At 33.6% G+C, this 15150-nt stretch overlaps 1 protein-coding gene across 4 annotated transcripts in view; it reads left to right on the forward strand.

Moving 5' to 3' along the window:
- Window positions 1-15150, forward strand: part of MAP2K5 (mitogen-activated protein kinase kinase 5) — a 297906-nt gene that overhangs the window by 45135 nt on the left and 237621 nt on the right. For all 4 annotated transcript variants that reach the window (XM_074234472.1, XM_074234473.1, XM_074234474.1 and 1 more), the window contains 4 exons: window positions 1027-1067; window positions 2007-2074; window positions 5053-5101; window positions 12397-12461. In XM_074234472.1, coding sequence (XP_074090573.1) covers window positions 1027-1067; window positions 2007-2074; window positions 5053-5101; window positions 12397-12461 — 223 coding nt within the window. The remainder of the gene's footprint in view (window positions 1-1026; window positions 1068-2006; window positions 2075-5052; window positions 5102-12396; window positions 12462-15150) is intronic.

Below are 15150 nucleotides of genomic sequence, written 5' to 3' on the forward strand. Positions count from 1 at the left end.
TATTTATTATCACATTGCTTTGAATGTTTCCTGTAAAAAAGAAATATTTACAAAATTTTTTTTTTATCATACTGTCAAACTTCTGAGAGCATAACTTAGAACATTCTGATATACTGGGAATGGGTGAAATGAAAAAAAATCTGATGTGTTTAGTAATTGTTACTCATGACTTCTGACTAATAAATAGTTCTGTTTCTTACTGTCAGAGCAGAAGTAAAATATATGTGCACCTAAGAGGGTGAAAAAATCAGATTCATCCTTCTTAAAACAATCAATCAAAATTGACAGTCCCTTAACATACAATTTGTAGGGCACTATAGTTTTCAAATGGAAACAGTCTGTAACATGTAGCCAGGAGCTTTTGTATTTTTAACATTTGATGGAGAAGCATTTGCTGAATAGAAAAAATGGTATCGTGTAAAAGAGAATATAAAGCAATTACATTTCTCCCCTGGTACTCCATCTTATCTTCAAGCCTAAATATTAATAGATGTCAGTATTTTTAAACAACATGATGCAATGAATTTAGTGTTTTGTGTTTTGGATAGAACCCATCTGTTTATGGTTATATAAACTGGTCACTAAACTTGAATGGTGCTCTTTGCAATTTGCAGGAGTCTTTTTGGTAGAACATAAAAAAAAAAGATGATGTTGAAGAAAGAAAAATTTATTTTTGAAATATTTTAAAAGAGGAAATTAAATGTATTAGAGTAAAAAAATACAGAAATTTGAATTATGAAAGGAATCTAATCAATTTAGCTCTGTTAACTTGATTTTAGTATGTTTTAAGCAGAAATTGGAATTTATATTAGGTAATGTCAGAAAGCTCTTTACATTTATAAATGCTCACTCCTGCAAGTTAAAAACCCTGTTTCATAATTCCCACTTTGGGTCTAGGGAGCCACTTTTCAATCATTTCTCTCTGCTAATTTTGGTGTCACCCTCATTTCTTTTTAAACGATTCATTTTGAGCAAATTTGTAAATGGCCCTGATGTGTTCTACAATTTAGTCAATTACTGTTTCAGCCTGCAAGCCTCCTGGGAAACGGAACATACATGGCCTGAAGGTACAAATTTCAATAATTGTTTCAGTAAAGTTAGATGGATTTGTAATGCTGTGTTCCACTTATTGAAATGTCAAATAAAACTGCACTTTCTCAAGCTCTGACAAGCAGTTTTTTTTTTTAAAAAGGGAAGGTGGGGAAAAATCATCTGTGATATATGCTTAATATCTACATGGGTTTGGTTATGGGTTGTTTTTTAGTGAAATATTTTTAGTCTTTGAATCCTTTTATCTTTGTAAATATGTTCAATATGGTTCTGGGTATTAATATAGATAAAAATTTGAGATAGAGTATAGAATTTATTTAATTGGTAAAATTCAAATCTAATATTGTATAAATATCCTAATTTTGGTATGTTTATTATTATGCCTAAAGCATATTTATTCGGTGCTTTTTTTTGTTTTATTTTGTGTTTTGAATTTTGCATCATAGGACAATAATTTTCTCTTTAAATGGGGGGGGACTATTTCTGAGTCTTGATCATTTTCTATTTACTTTGCTCTTACTCTAGTCCATAAGGTTCATGTTATCCTATATTCCTATCATTGGCAATCTGTTCCATATTCCTGATCATTCATGATACCTTAAGATACATATCTAACTTGGATACATCCATTATGTTCCTTTTGTGACCAAATTGTCATGTCTGTGGTAGATCTCAAACAATGAATTGTCACTCCTTTTTTATATCCTGTTTTCTTCTCTTTTTTCAGTACTATTTAACTAAGCATTTAACATATAACAAGGATCCGAACATTATGCAATATGCTGGTAATGTAGTATCTTAACCTACATACTGAATAGACTCCAACCATGGGCATGCCTAGCAACAAGCTAATTAACCTTCATCATGAAATGAGAAATTTATGGCAAATTACAGGTTAATTAGAACCGTGTCCTCAGAACACAAACGACTGATAAAGATTCTTTCTTTGCCTGCAGGTGAATACACGGGCCGGGCCCTCTCATCATAGCAGCCCAGCAGTTTCAGATTCACTTCCAAGCAATAGGTGAGAACAGAATCCCTGTTGAATGTTCAGTTATGAAAAGGAGGGGCTTGTATGAAGACATCTCTTTCCCCTTATCCCCCCCCCATCAGCACATGATTATTAAGAAATTGAATAATTATGTAATATTAGTTATATTTTTGACTAAGCATAAAGGAACACATAGGAAAAAAGTTTAGACATTAATTACTCATAATTTTAATTCTTTGTTGAATGTTTAACTGCTAAAATGATTTTCCTAGAAAATATGTATCTCACCCCACTCAGGCAAACTCAGGTAGAGTTTACTACTGGTTATCTCCAGGATCAAATATAAAGTTCTTGATTTGTCCTTCAAAGCCCTTTGTAACCTGATCCCTTCCCATCTTTCTAGACTTACTTGAGTTCCTTCTGTACTATCTGCACTCCAAAAATAATAGCTGTCCTTGTCTGGAATGCTCTCTTGGCTCCTCTCTGGACCAGAGCTTCCCTGGTTCCCTTTCTGTTTCATCCTCAATCCTGCCTTCCTCATTGTACTTGTACCTCATCCTGCCCCAGCCCCAGGCCCACTCCCTCCACTGTTGTTCTCCAGCTACTCTTAATCTCCATTGTATTTGCCTAGTTGTTCACATGTCTCCTCCATCAAAGTGTGTGTCCCAGGGCTTAGCACAGTGCCTGGCACTGAAGGAGCTTTAATGAACCACTTCTTTACTGAGTCAATGTTAGGAACTTAATCCGTTTGTGTAAGTTAATCTTATTTTTGACTTTTCCTACAATAAAAACACATTCTTTTGATTTTGCTAGAGTAGTCATAGCCCCTTATCATTCAGTAGTTAATGAAAAGGTTTATGCATTATTAGTTCTGTATTTTTGTTCATCCCATACTTATCCATTTATGGGAAATTTTGTTCATTAGCCATTCTGCCTGAGAAAGAGAAAGGATAGGGATAGGTGATAAAATCTGAATTTATAAATTTTTTTGTTCTCTAATATTTCTAGACAAACGAGGGGGACAAAGATTGAGTTTGTTAGAAAGATTTGGGAATCTCAATATATTTTATTATCTCACTTGGACGGATAAACCAAAATTGGCTATTATTCATAACCAGGCAGATAGTATCTGATGTAAGACTGTACAATATAAAAGGAAAGACTATTAGATCAAGAGTCAGTAAAGCTCACATCCTGGCTCTGCTACTTATAGTTAAAAGTTATTCTTCTTGTGTGCCTCAGTTGGGAAGCATGGTGTAGTGCCTAGAGAACTGACCTGGGTTCTAGCCCCACCTCTTAGACATGCTGCATGTATGATCCTGGCCAGGTCACTGAACAACTAAGTGAATGCAAGTACTTCTGAGCCCAGAGGATAAAAAGAAGATGTGATCTTTCTTGGGAGAAGAACTTTATCACAGGGAACTCTGGATGCAAGATTCCCTTAAACTGTCTACACAGATGTAGCTGTGCATTGGGATCTAGCTAGAAATGATTCTGAAAAATCTAGTAAAGAACACTGTGACTAGATCCAGTCAGAAGATCCAGGTATATACCAGAATGTTTTGTCACGGTCTGCCTGTTTGATTTTTTTTTTAATTTATTTATTTTTAATTTTACAATTTTCCCCCAATTTCACTTCTCTCCCCCCACAGAAAGCAATTTGTCAGTCTTTGTTTCCATGTTGTATATTGATCAAAGTTGAATGTGATGAGAGAAAAATCATATCCTTAAGGGAAAAAAATAAAGTACAAGAGATAGCAAAATTACATAATAAGATTTTTTTTTTTGTTTAATTAAATAGTCTTTGGTCTTTGTTTAAACTCCACAATTCTTTCTCTGGATACAGATGGAATTCTCCATTGCTTATACCCCTAAATTGTGGCTGATTGTTGCACTGATGGAATGAGCAAGTCAATGTTTTTACCCTTTTTCATCATCTCTTCAGGTTATAGACCCAGTAGTGGTATGGCTGGATCAAAGGGTATGCACATTTTTGTTGCCCTTTGCGCATAATTCCAAATTGGTCTTCAGAAAGGTTGGATAAGTTCACAGCTCCACAACAATGTATCAGTGTCCCCAATTCCCCACATCCCTTCCAACATTGATCATTTTCCTTTTTGGTCATATTGGCTAGTTTGAGAGGTGTGAGGTGGTACCTCAGAGATGCTTTAATTTTCTGCCTGTTTGATCTTGAAAAATATGCTCATCTGTAAAATGAAGGCAGTAAAACAGCTAAATCTTTGTTCTTCTGATCACAGAATCTTCTGAACCTATAACTATTTTTTTCTTACTAAAAACTTAATTGCCTACTGTATCTAGCATAAAGAATTTGGCTTTTTGTCACCTGTTTGCTTTTTGAAACTTTGATAATCCATTTTTGCCTATGTCAGGGCTTAATCTTTCTGGTTTATAAATTGGCAGCTCTCTGCATATAATTAAAAAAGTCTTACTGAAAAGTAGCACAATAATGGACTTAGTTTTCTGATAAATACAGCCTTTGCAGAGTTCAAATAGGATTTTAATCCTGGAATAGTCTGTTACAATAGTCTGTTACAATATCCTTCCTACATTTTACATATAACTCTCTTGCATTGCTTTAACTTGCTCAGGGTTTTTTTTTTTTTTTATTTAAGGCAATGGGGTTAAGTGATTTGCCCATGGTCACACAGCTAGGTAATTATTAAGTGTCTGAGGCCAGCTTTGAACTCAGGTCCTACTGACTCCAGGGCAGATGCTCTATCCACTGTACCACCTAGCTGCCCCAACTTGTTCAAATTGATGAATGCCAAATAGGTTACAGTAACACACTTCCACAGTCTTTACAAATACCTTTTGGCATGTGTATTGTCACTGCTTGGGATTTTAAAATATATTGGGGGAATAGAATTATTAAAAATTGTATCCCATTTATTGTTACATTAAAGCAAAGGTACTTTGAGCCTTGTGTTTTTTCAGTTAGATTCTTAGGGCTGTCAGATCACCTTGTCACTAAAAATATCTTGCTTTTCCAGCTTAAAGAAGTCTTCTGCTGAATTGAAAAAAATATTAGCCAATGGCCAGGTAGGTATCATTACATATTAAGATGCAAATACAGCAATTACTTATAATTGTTCAATTCTTCTGTCATTCTGTTTTTATAGACAGAGAATCTAAGAATATCTTCATGTCATAAATGAATTATGTGGTTTAATTTGATTGGTAGAGCAATTTATAGCACATTTTTCAAATAGTGCTAATAGATTTTCACTCTCAATAGATTGAAGCACCATGCCTATCTTATTGCCACCTCCATTAAAAAAAAAAAGTTAATCAGTTCTGAATAACTATGTTGACCCTGAGTTGCTCAAATGACTTTTGCATATTTCAAAGATCACCAGTTACTTTCTTCCTTGGCCTTTAGAAAAGGAAAAGAAAGTTATCATCTTATTCCAAACACCTCATTTTACTTTGTATCTAACATTAACTTTTTAGGGAAACAGAATTATTGCTGACCTTCTGGAAGTTACAGTTCCTCTGCTTTAGGTGACCTTGGTCTCCCCAGTAGGCCATCTGAAGTCGAATGGCCTCAACTAGCAATTGATGGACAGGTAGACCTTTAGGTCAGTCATTTCTCCCTATTTTTGATTCAGGTAGATGGATAGAGCTAAAGTAGTATAATGATTTTAAATGTATACTGGTAAATTAAGCCAGCTACAGGATACTAGATACTTCAATAGCAACATAAATAAGTTTTAATGTTTGTTATAGTGGGAGCCCTTTGATAGCCTTGGAGGCAGGCACCTGTCCATTGCGATCAAGCCTGCCTATTAGGCTCTATTGACTGAGACATCTGTGTCACTGCAAATAAAAGACTCTTATTGATTTTCTTAACTGCTGTTCACTTCCCCTCCATGTTTCGAAGGCTGAAATCTTAATTATCTCAGATGCGTATTCAGTGCCTTCCTACACTGACCTCTCCAAGCCTCATTGGCATTTCATGAATCGAGTACTTGTAGTGGAGCATGTCAAGAAGACAAAGCTACCTCTTCATGCTTGTCCTTTACTATCACCTGTAACGTTGTTGCCTAATAGACATTTGCCCCTTTAAAAGATGACTATAGCAGTAGCAGGGCCACAAGCTGGACACCTTGTTTGTTTAGCACTGAATACTTTGAATATAGCTAAAAGGGTTGGTGAGATTTTTGTTGGGGGGTGAAGAAGGGGGTGTTATGAAGATAGAACTGAATTTGTCAGGATTGTGATAGTTATACACAAAATTTACCAATGTACCAATTATACAGAATGTACCTCCCATATTCTAAATGCAAATAAGGAACATTTGTTATCTCTATATTATTTTCATAAACTCAGTCATTCTCCCAATGTATTTCAGTTTAATCAATCAGAGGAATTGGGTGGCCCATACTTGACCCTGTCCTGTACACATTTACTTACAACTGATTTGAAGTAAAATTTGCCTCAAAACAAATATAAGAATGAAATACCAAATGTCTTCATAATTTTTATTCTGATAATTAATATACTTATAAGACATATCTGTATCCTTGAACAAAACATTTATTTTAAATTTGTCCCAAAGTAGAAACATTGGCGTGAATTTGTTCTGCTTGGGTAATGGCAGATTCATAGTGATAGGTTAAAAAGAAAATAAATCCAATTGATTTTGATTTACTATGGGGCAAAAGTTTATTATGAATGTTCAATTATATTTCAGTCATCTTTGTTTCAATATAACAGGAAATTTTTTGAAGGCATAGAGTATTGAATATTTTAAGTTCCATTTTTGTTTTTCCCTTAGGGTTATGATATCCACATTAATAAAAAAAATCCTAATTTTAAACTCTCAACTCTTTAAAAAAAATCTATCCTTTAGTTTTTCAATTTTTTTATTAACTAAAGAAAAGAATATTATAACCTGACCAAATGTCTCCTTCAAGTGTACTTGCTCTAGTGAATAAGGGCATGCTAAAGTGAGTGAGTACTACTGGGTTACCCCAAAGTGAATGTTGCTGTAGAGTGAGGGGAATTGGTAGTTTCTTCTAGCTTGAATGCTAGCACTATTTAAGTGTGGGAGCTGAGAGTCACATTTGGCGTTACTTTAACACTTGAGTGTAGGGCATTTTTATTTTGGTGGTTTATCCTCTCAAGAATTAATAATGATTTGCCTTTTCACTAGTCTCCACTTAGGTTTAATAAGGAATTCATATTAATCATTAAAAGAAGGGGACATGATTCTTCAAGTTAATCAAATATTGACAGGTTAGAAATAGCTTTCTGCCTAGGTTCATTGATATAGGTTATGTGATATAAATATTTATTTCTTTTCTGTCACTCAGAGTAAATGCCACCAATTGATTCAGCATTGATATAGTGTCAACAGTTCATAAGAAACATTTGACTGGCTTGTGTTTTCCGATTAGTCTCTGCTCTATAAAGTGGGATTTACTAAATCTCTCCAATTGTCTGCTCATAGAGTGTGACTGCTTTCTGAAACTGTTATTGCTTCGATTTGGGAAGCAAAGGTCCAGTGCATGGACTTCGTTTTTGTCAGAGCTTTACATATGAAATAAGGATTAATTGAGCATTTTGATTTTAATGATTTCTAAGAGATGAGCACTGATTCTTCCAAAGACAGGCAAACATAAACAAAAGAATGTTTTGTTTGCTGATCCATAATTGAATTCTATTTCATTTTCCCCTTTAATTCCATTAATTTTATATCTAATCAAGTTCATCTTTTAAAGTTTAGCATTTAGTCTTTGGTGTTGGAATTATTTTTATAATATCATCATATGATATAAGGTTTTATTTTTCAAGTAAAAAAGAATAAAACGTGAGTTTTTATATATTTATTAGACATTTTAAGTTAATATGTGTATCTCCTGTGCTTTCCTGTATGTATTTGCTTCTTTCCATGCTAGTACAATACCTGCTCTTCCAGACTGTTCCTTGCTTTATACCACTTTACATCAAAAGATTTCAGAAAGGTTGGGTTGCAGTTTTATCAAGGAAGGAACCTTTGCCTCAATGCTATTCTTCTCATTAGTTAGAATAGTAGTCTAAGTTGATAAGAGCATTATTACTAGTAAATCAAATATTTAATAGTACTGAAAATCACAGGTATATCCTATAACTTTGGGTTGTTCTGAGACATTCACCAACTTTATAAAAACCCTTTATGCTTTTAAATAAGTTAAAGATACAACCACAGAGATTATCTATTATTAGCTGGTTTTGTCATCTGTATATAAAACTTTACAACGAATGAGGAAAAATTTGAATGGAACTATTCTTATCCAACTTAGAAAGCCATGCTATAACATATTTCTACCTCTGCTTTCACTGAGAATCTTACTTCCTTTTAAGCCAATTGGAAAGATCTTTCATATTATTTTGCCCCATATTTTATTTTCTTACATATATAACATTCTTTCATATTCTTTTCTCTATCTAAATATCACTTGTCATATACATACGTAAATAGATTATTCCTATTCTATTGGTCACTCCTTTTTTTCCCTTCTTTTTAGATTCTGCACTGAAAATTATTTCTGCCAACTCTTGGACTTATCCATCTGTTAATTGTCTTACCAGTTTGTACTTAACTCTGCATATCTTTGGTTTTTCTCTTCTCTCTCTTTTCCTCTCCTCTCTTTTTTTCTTCTCTCCCCAACCAGCATGTGTTAATTTTCATTAACCAATTATATTAATATGGATGAAGTGCATTGTTGTTCTTTATTGAGTAATTTGCTTCTTAGATGAAAAAAGTAGATAAATTTAAATATTTCTCAGTTCTTTAAAAATTACTTGTTACTTGTGAGGTAGCACTCAATGTATTCCTCTCTGCACCTTAAGTGAGAAGAACTTTTCCCACCCTGGCTACTATTTGAGTTAAACTTTTTTATTTATTTATTTTTATTTTTTAGAGGGTTTTTTTTTTTTTGGCAAAGCAATGGGGTTAAGTGGCTTGCCCAAGGCCACACAGCTAGGTAATAATTAAGTGTCTGACACTGATTTGAACTCAGGGCCAGTGCACTATCCACTGCTCCACCTAGCTGCCCTCTGAGTTAAACTTTTTAAGAAATTATATGGCATTGGGCTTATGAGTCTCAATTCACTTACTATTATGTAATTTTGAATAAATCATTTAACCTCTTGGCCTCATCTATTTGATGAGAAAGTTATATCATATAATCTCTAAAGTTTACTCCAATGCCAAAATTCTATAATTCATTTTTTCAAGAGAAACTCAGCTGAGATCTGTATAGCCAGTAAAAACTGGACTATATATAATATATTCATCTTTTACTGAATAGGCCCATGTCATTTTAACGTAATTTCTGTGCTTACTTTTGGAACAAATAATTATGTCTAACTCAATTGAAAATTTAAAAATTAATAGTTTCCCTAAAATGTACTTTTTAAAACCATTACCTTAAATGAATTTATCATAGTAAAGTCATATGAAATCTTGGCAGACTTTGATCATAAATATGAAATCTCAGGATGTTTTCCTACTGTCTCTTCCTAAACCTGATTGTGATAGTCTTTTATATAGAGGAAAATTTTGGTAGATAGCCCAAATAGGATAAAAGATCATTCAATTTATAAGCAAATCAAGTCTGTAATATTTCCAGATATTATAGAAATTTTATTGACCAATATTTATGCCAATTGCAGGTCAGCTTCCTCTTTTGATACAACCTGATTTTCTGTCTCATTTCTCCTTAAGCTTGTTTCATTTTGTCTCTTTTCTGAACCAGATCTTTCAGGTTGTCTATCAGATACTAAATTTTTACCTTGTTTTTCACTATTTTGCAGATCAGATTCAAGGTGTTTTCCATGTAACTTGTGACCATTCCCTCTGTTATGATTATCTCTTAGAAGTCATAGATTAATCTTTTAGAAGATTATAGAGTCATAGATTAATAGCTAGATCTAATACTTTAAAATTCTGGGAATGAAAATCTAAACTCAGATTCTCTGACTTCCAAGCCATCCTTAGTCTCCTTTTTACTTGATGTTTATACCTCCATGGTAGTTATCAATATTGAAAGTTTTGTCACACCTTACTTTTGTAGTTTGAAATTAGCTGAGAAAAGGCCAAAAGATGAAAGAGTGCAACTCCTTCCTCATCACATTTTTCCCATAATATATATGCTGGACTTTTATTACATTTATTCACATTTTTCTTGACTTTCACTGATACTTGACCAAGAATTCCTGACCTTTTTTTGAAGAAGATACTTTTGATTTTTCAGAAATGTTGTGTTATCCAGGATTTTGTGTTGGAAGTGGAAAGAAGTTAGGTTGATTAATCATTAAGTTGCTGAACTGGGAGTAAAGGGATAAGGAAAGTTAATGCTAGCTGCATTAGCCTTGGATTGTGGTCCATTTATCCTATTTGAGAACTTTTAGTTCAGAATTTGTGATATTGTAACATGAACTAGGTAGAAATTTTTCTCTTCTAAAAATGTGATTCTATATATGGGTTTCCCAAGCAAACTAATAGCACAAACAATATTATTAGAAGCTTATTTAACCTACCTAAGAAACCTTTTACAAGAATTTTAGGGTTTTGTTGACTTGCTAGTAGATACTATTAATTACATGTTCTTTACTTTTCATTAAAGAGATTCAACAGAGCCTTACCTCAAAAGTTAAAAGTTTACTTCAAGTTACTCTACATTTAAAATATACTGTACATTAAAGGAAATTCACATTTGCCTTCTACTCAGTCCTAACAGATGAAATTTAACTTGATGTTCTTTCCCAGCTTATCTTATATTAGTCATATGATGTATTTTTTTATATAATCATAAATAATGTGAAGTTGGTAAACACAGAAATTCCCCCAATAAGAAAAATACTAGCCACTTTCTCTGCTTTGCCTGACTTTTTTCTCCACTGAACTAACTGCAGTAATTAGCTGATTGTAAATAGCATCAATCAGTTTGTACTACAATTAATTTGGGTGTTGAACTGGCCTCTACACATTAATCTGTCAATATGTTTTTTAGGATTGTTTGTGGAATGGCTTGGGAAGGAAGCTGTTTCTGTAACCTGCACTGTACTTCTAATTATCACAGCTCTCAGAAGCTTCAACCTCTGAAATGCATAGAAGAAAAATATTTCCCTTGATAAATGAAGCTCTGCTTTATTCATTTGGCTTAAGTTTAGAATAGAGCAAAATATTTAAAGCATTACTTCAATGGTCTGAGAGCAAACTATTTTTTCCAGGTGATATTGAATTAAAAACTCCATCCATTTTCTGCCCATGTAAGGCAGTACAATTCTCTGGAAATTGATTTTTTTTTTCAGGGCTTACCATAGCTTTTCTCTGGCTTTAGCTGTATGGGAAACAGGACTTTTATTGAATTTGCTTTAGTGAATAAATAAAGCTGGCAGTGAATTTTTAAGTAACTGGACCAAGTTTGTAGAAAATTACTGACAGCATGATCCGATTGGTCTTAGATATGCAAGCAGTACTAGTTTATTAAAAAATAATTTAAAACTCTAAATTATTATTTAGTGAGTACTAAAATGAAGTACCTCCTACTCTTGATACAAAACTGGTTAATATTTATGTTAGAAAGGATTATATAGAACCACAAGAGTTGAAAAATTGAGTATTTTCATGGTATATCAAATCAACAAAAATGACTTTGGCTTATTGTTGTTACATTTCTGTACCATGCTATCTCCTTTTTGCACTGTAATGCCTGACATGTGCTTTTAAAATTTATTACTTGGACATTTTCCATTAGCACAGTATAACTTCAGCCTGGCATTATGCTACCATCTTATTGCTGAATACTATTATTAATTTGCCATTGGCAAAATGTAGCTATAGTTTGCAATGATAAATCACTATAGTTTATCCTCTTAGTTCATTGTGTATTAATTTATTGAGTACTTTACATAAGTTGCTTTAAAGATAATTTATAAGCTGCTAGTATTTTCTGTGGTTTGTATATGTTTTTCTTTTCATCTTTGAATTTGACTGTTTTCCTTGCTGTTTGGCTTTGGTTCTATGTAGTACTAAGGATCCTTTTCCTATCAGTATCTCTGACCTGACCCTTTTGAGCTATGTTATATCATTCCATTTTGACACCTTTTATCAAACTTTAATGAAATGACCCAGGCAAACAAATTGTCATTAAACTTTCCATCACTTTGTCCCTTGGTATCGTCTTTTATAAATTGGACAGCAAATGTTGTATTGATCTTCTCGTTCTTGCAGCTGAACTTGAAATGACCCAGACTGCTTGTTGTTTATGGCCCAGAGTGGCTTTTCCTTGACATTTCCATCCACAGCATGACACTCCTTTTGTTTTTCTTTCTTTCTTGTGGAGATGAATGAACAAGACATACGGTATCGAGACACCCTCGGTCATGGCAATGGAGGCACAGTCTACAAGTGAGTAGTCCATTTTGTTTAAACTTTCTGGATCCAGTTTAACCAAAAGGTGATTCAGGCTGTCTGTAACAAAGATGTTAAAATGACCATCATCTCTTAGATTTTATTTTCACATTTGACTCTAGAAGACATCTATTTTCTCAGGAATGGTGGAATGGTGCATTTATATTGCCTTTTTAATATTTCTGAGGCTGAGTCTCTTGGGTGAACATTTAATAGGCCACCTTTAGCAAGTGTGCCTTTAACTGGCCTGAAGTTTAATGTGTTTTTTCCTTCACTCTTTTTTAATAACATTATTCCTTTTAAACTTACTAGTACCCAATGCTAGTCCAGTGTTTACATCAATGCCCAATGGAAGCAAAACCTTATAAATACCATTACTTTGCCCTGTGTCAACACTCTGAAAGTTATTAAAATGCCTTCTTCCTGTTGTATTTCCTTCTCTCCTCACTCTATTCCCCTGAGAGATTTTCTACACATTGATGAATATGTTAGGTTACAAAATTCTTCCAAATTTTGGTTGCTATGCTTGTAGCCTGAAGGAGTATTCATTTTAATATTTAAAAAATTGTAACAGTAAAGGAGTAGCTTTCTCAACAGGGAAGTCTTTCTTATACAGTAGTGAAAAGTTTAAACTACATAATGTAATATCTGGTGCTTAATAGTCTTCAGTGGTGTATGAAAAATATTCCACTAGGAATTAAGAAATCCATACTCTGTAAGAAAGCCCTGAGGGAGTAATAAAGCTTTCCTCCAGAGAGCTGTTTACCATATATACAGTAGCCCTGCATCCTATTATGATCTTGTTTATACCTTAGACATTTTAACTTTGATGGTAACATATATTTTTAAAGTTGTAAAATAACCCATTTATTTTCTAATTGGTTAATAATATCTTTAAATCCTTAAGTTTTGACTAATAGCATGAATACAGATGAAAATTGCATTATAATTGCAAAAGGGGCATGCCCTCAGATACCAAGAGGGGATGTCCTCACTTTGGTCAGATCAAGCTAAATGATTCTCTGGAGTATACCGGTCTTTAACCTGAGTCCAGTCCTCTGAGTTCTCTTGAGGGTCACAGGTCTGGATTCCAATTTTCACTGTCTGTGTTCAAGGTTTGTCAGTCTACTCTCAGAATAAAGTACTGCTATCATGACATTTTAGAGATGAGGAGAATATTGATCTTTTAAGGAAAACAAAATATTTACATCTAAATTCCTTTGGACTTATTTTTTAATTAAAAAATTATATTTTAAAATAGTAGAACAAAAATGCTTGCTGTTTTTGAAGAGGTTGAAGGCCACAGTTCTGTTTCTCCTTGACTGTCCTTCAAAGGTACCTCTAGTTTTCCCTAAGTGATTTTTCTTGATTTCTGTCTTCTTCCCCTTGTCATTACCTTTGATTTGAATTGTTCACTCTTTTATCACTGGTGACCAAGGCTAGATATTTTTTAGGAGTTGTTTCCTATCATTTTCTGTGGTATCAGATCAGCTAAGGGGTACAGCGGATAGAATTCTGGGACTGAAGTCAGACTTATCTTTCTGAGTTCAAATCTGGTCTAAGATAAACAATAACTGGTCTCATTGTTCATTTGTTAGAGACATGGATGAGAAAAGAGCATATGCATTTGAGTGCCTTGAACAAAGCTGTGATCAAAGTCTCAAAAAGTCCTCTTTCCTTGGGGCCTCATGCTCAAAGCCAGAGCCAGAGAGTTTAGGGAAAGGAAAATTTTAAAAGATAAATCGAGAATGTGCTTGAATATTTGTATCTTGATTCTCTGATTATTCTTTGAAGCCTAGACAATAGTAGAGTATTTAAAGGGTAGAGGGAAAAAAATAGAAAGTTGGTCTTTCTCCATCAAATCTTTTGAATCCTGAATGAACTTAGGAATTCTTTTACTATTTTCAAATATCATCTAGAAATGCACCGTTTTTTAAATTAAATTTTACATTTTGTTTCTCTCAACTTTAAGTTTTATTTCACTAAAATAATAATATATAACTCAAAATATGCTTATTTTATTAAAGGCTATATTATGAATTAATATATTCTAGGATAGAGACAAAAAAAGTTAAAGTTTTTTAAAATTGTGTGCATTAAAGCTAACATCCATTTTCTTTTAGTATTTGATCTGTCTTCTTAGTTGTGTGGAGGAAATGTACAAAATTTGTGTATTTTGAGTTTGAGGAAAATTTCTCCCCAGAGATAGTAGTCTTAGAGGTCAAAGAAATATAGCCTGCTGAGTTGGGTAATTAAAGACAGACTCTCAATCTAATTCCTTCTCTCTGGGAGGTCTACAATATCTCAGTCCTCCTTTTTGACCTATACATTCTGATGAGATTAACTGGAGACCTCCTACTCCACCTAGATTGTGTGGTTAACTTTGGGGAAACACCCTGGATTTGAGTGGAGAACTGATCAAATTTTGGGTGACATCAAGGTTATTCCAAAGTAAAGAAGGTCTCCCCTCCATCCCCATTCCCCAAATTAGCTGACATTCTGTCTCCATGGTTCTACCTCTGAAACATGGAAAGTGACTGATCAGCTTCTTCTGATAGGCCCCCTTTGCCTCCTAAACTAAAACTATATAAAACTCCATGCACGTGTGTGTGTGTGTGTGTGTGTGTGTGTCTTGACCTTTGTTCTTCAGAATTGTTAGCCATTTGGCAACTGCCCATCAACTGAT

Source organism: Macrotis lagotis, chromosome 4 (genome assembly GCF_037893015.1).
Source record: "Macrotis lagotis isolate mMagLag1 chromosome 4, bilby.v1.9.chrom.fasta, whole genome shotgun sequence".
Lineage (NCBI taxonomy): Eukaryota > Metazoa > Chordata > Mammalia > Peramelemorphia > Peramelidae > Macrotis > Macrotis lagotis.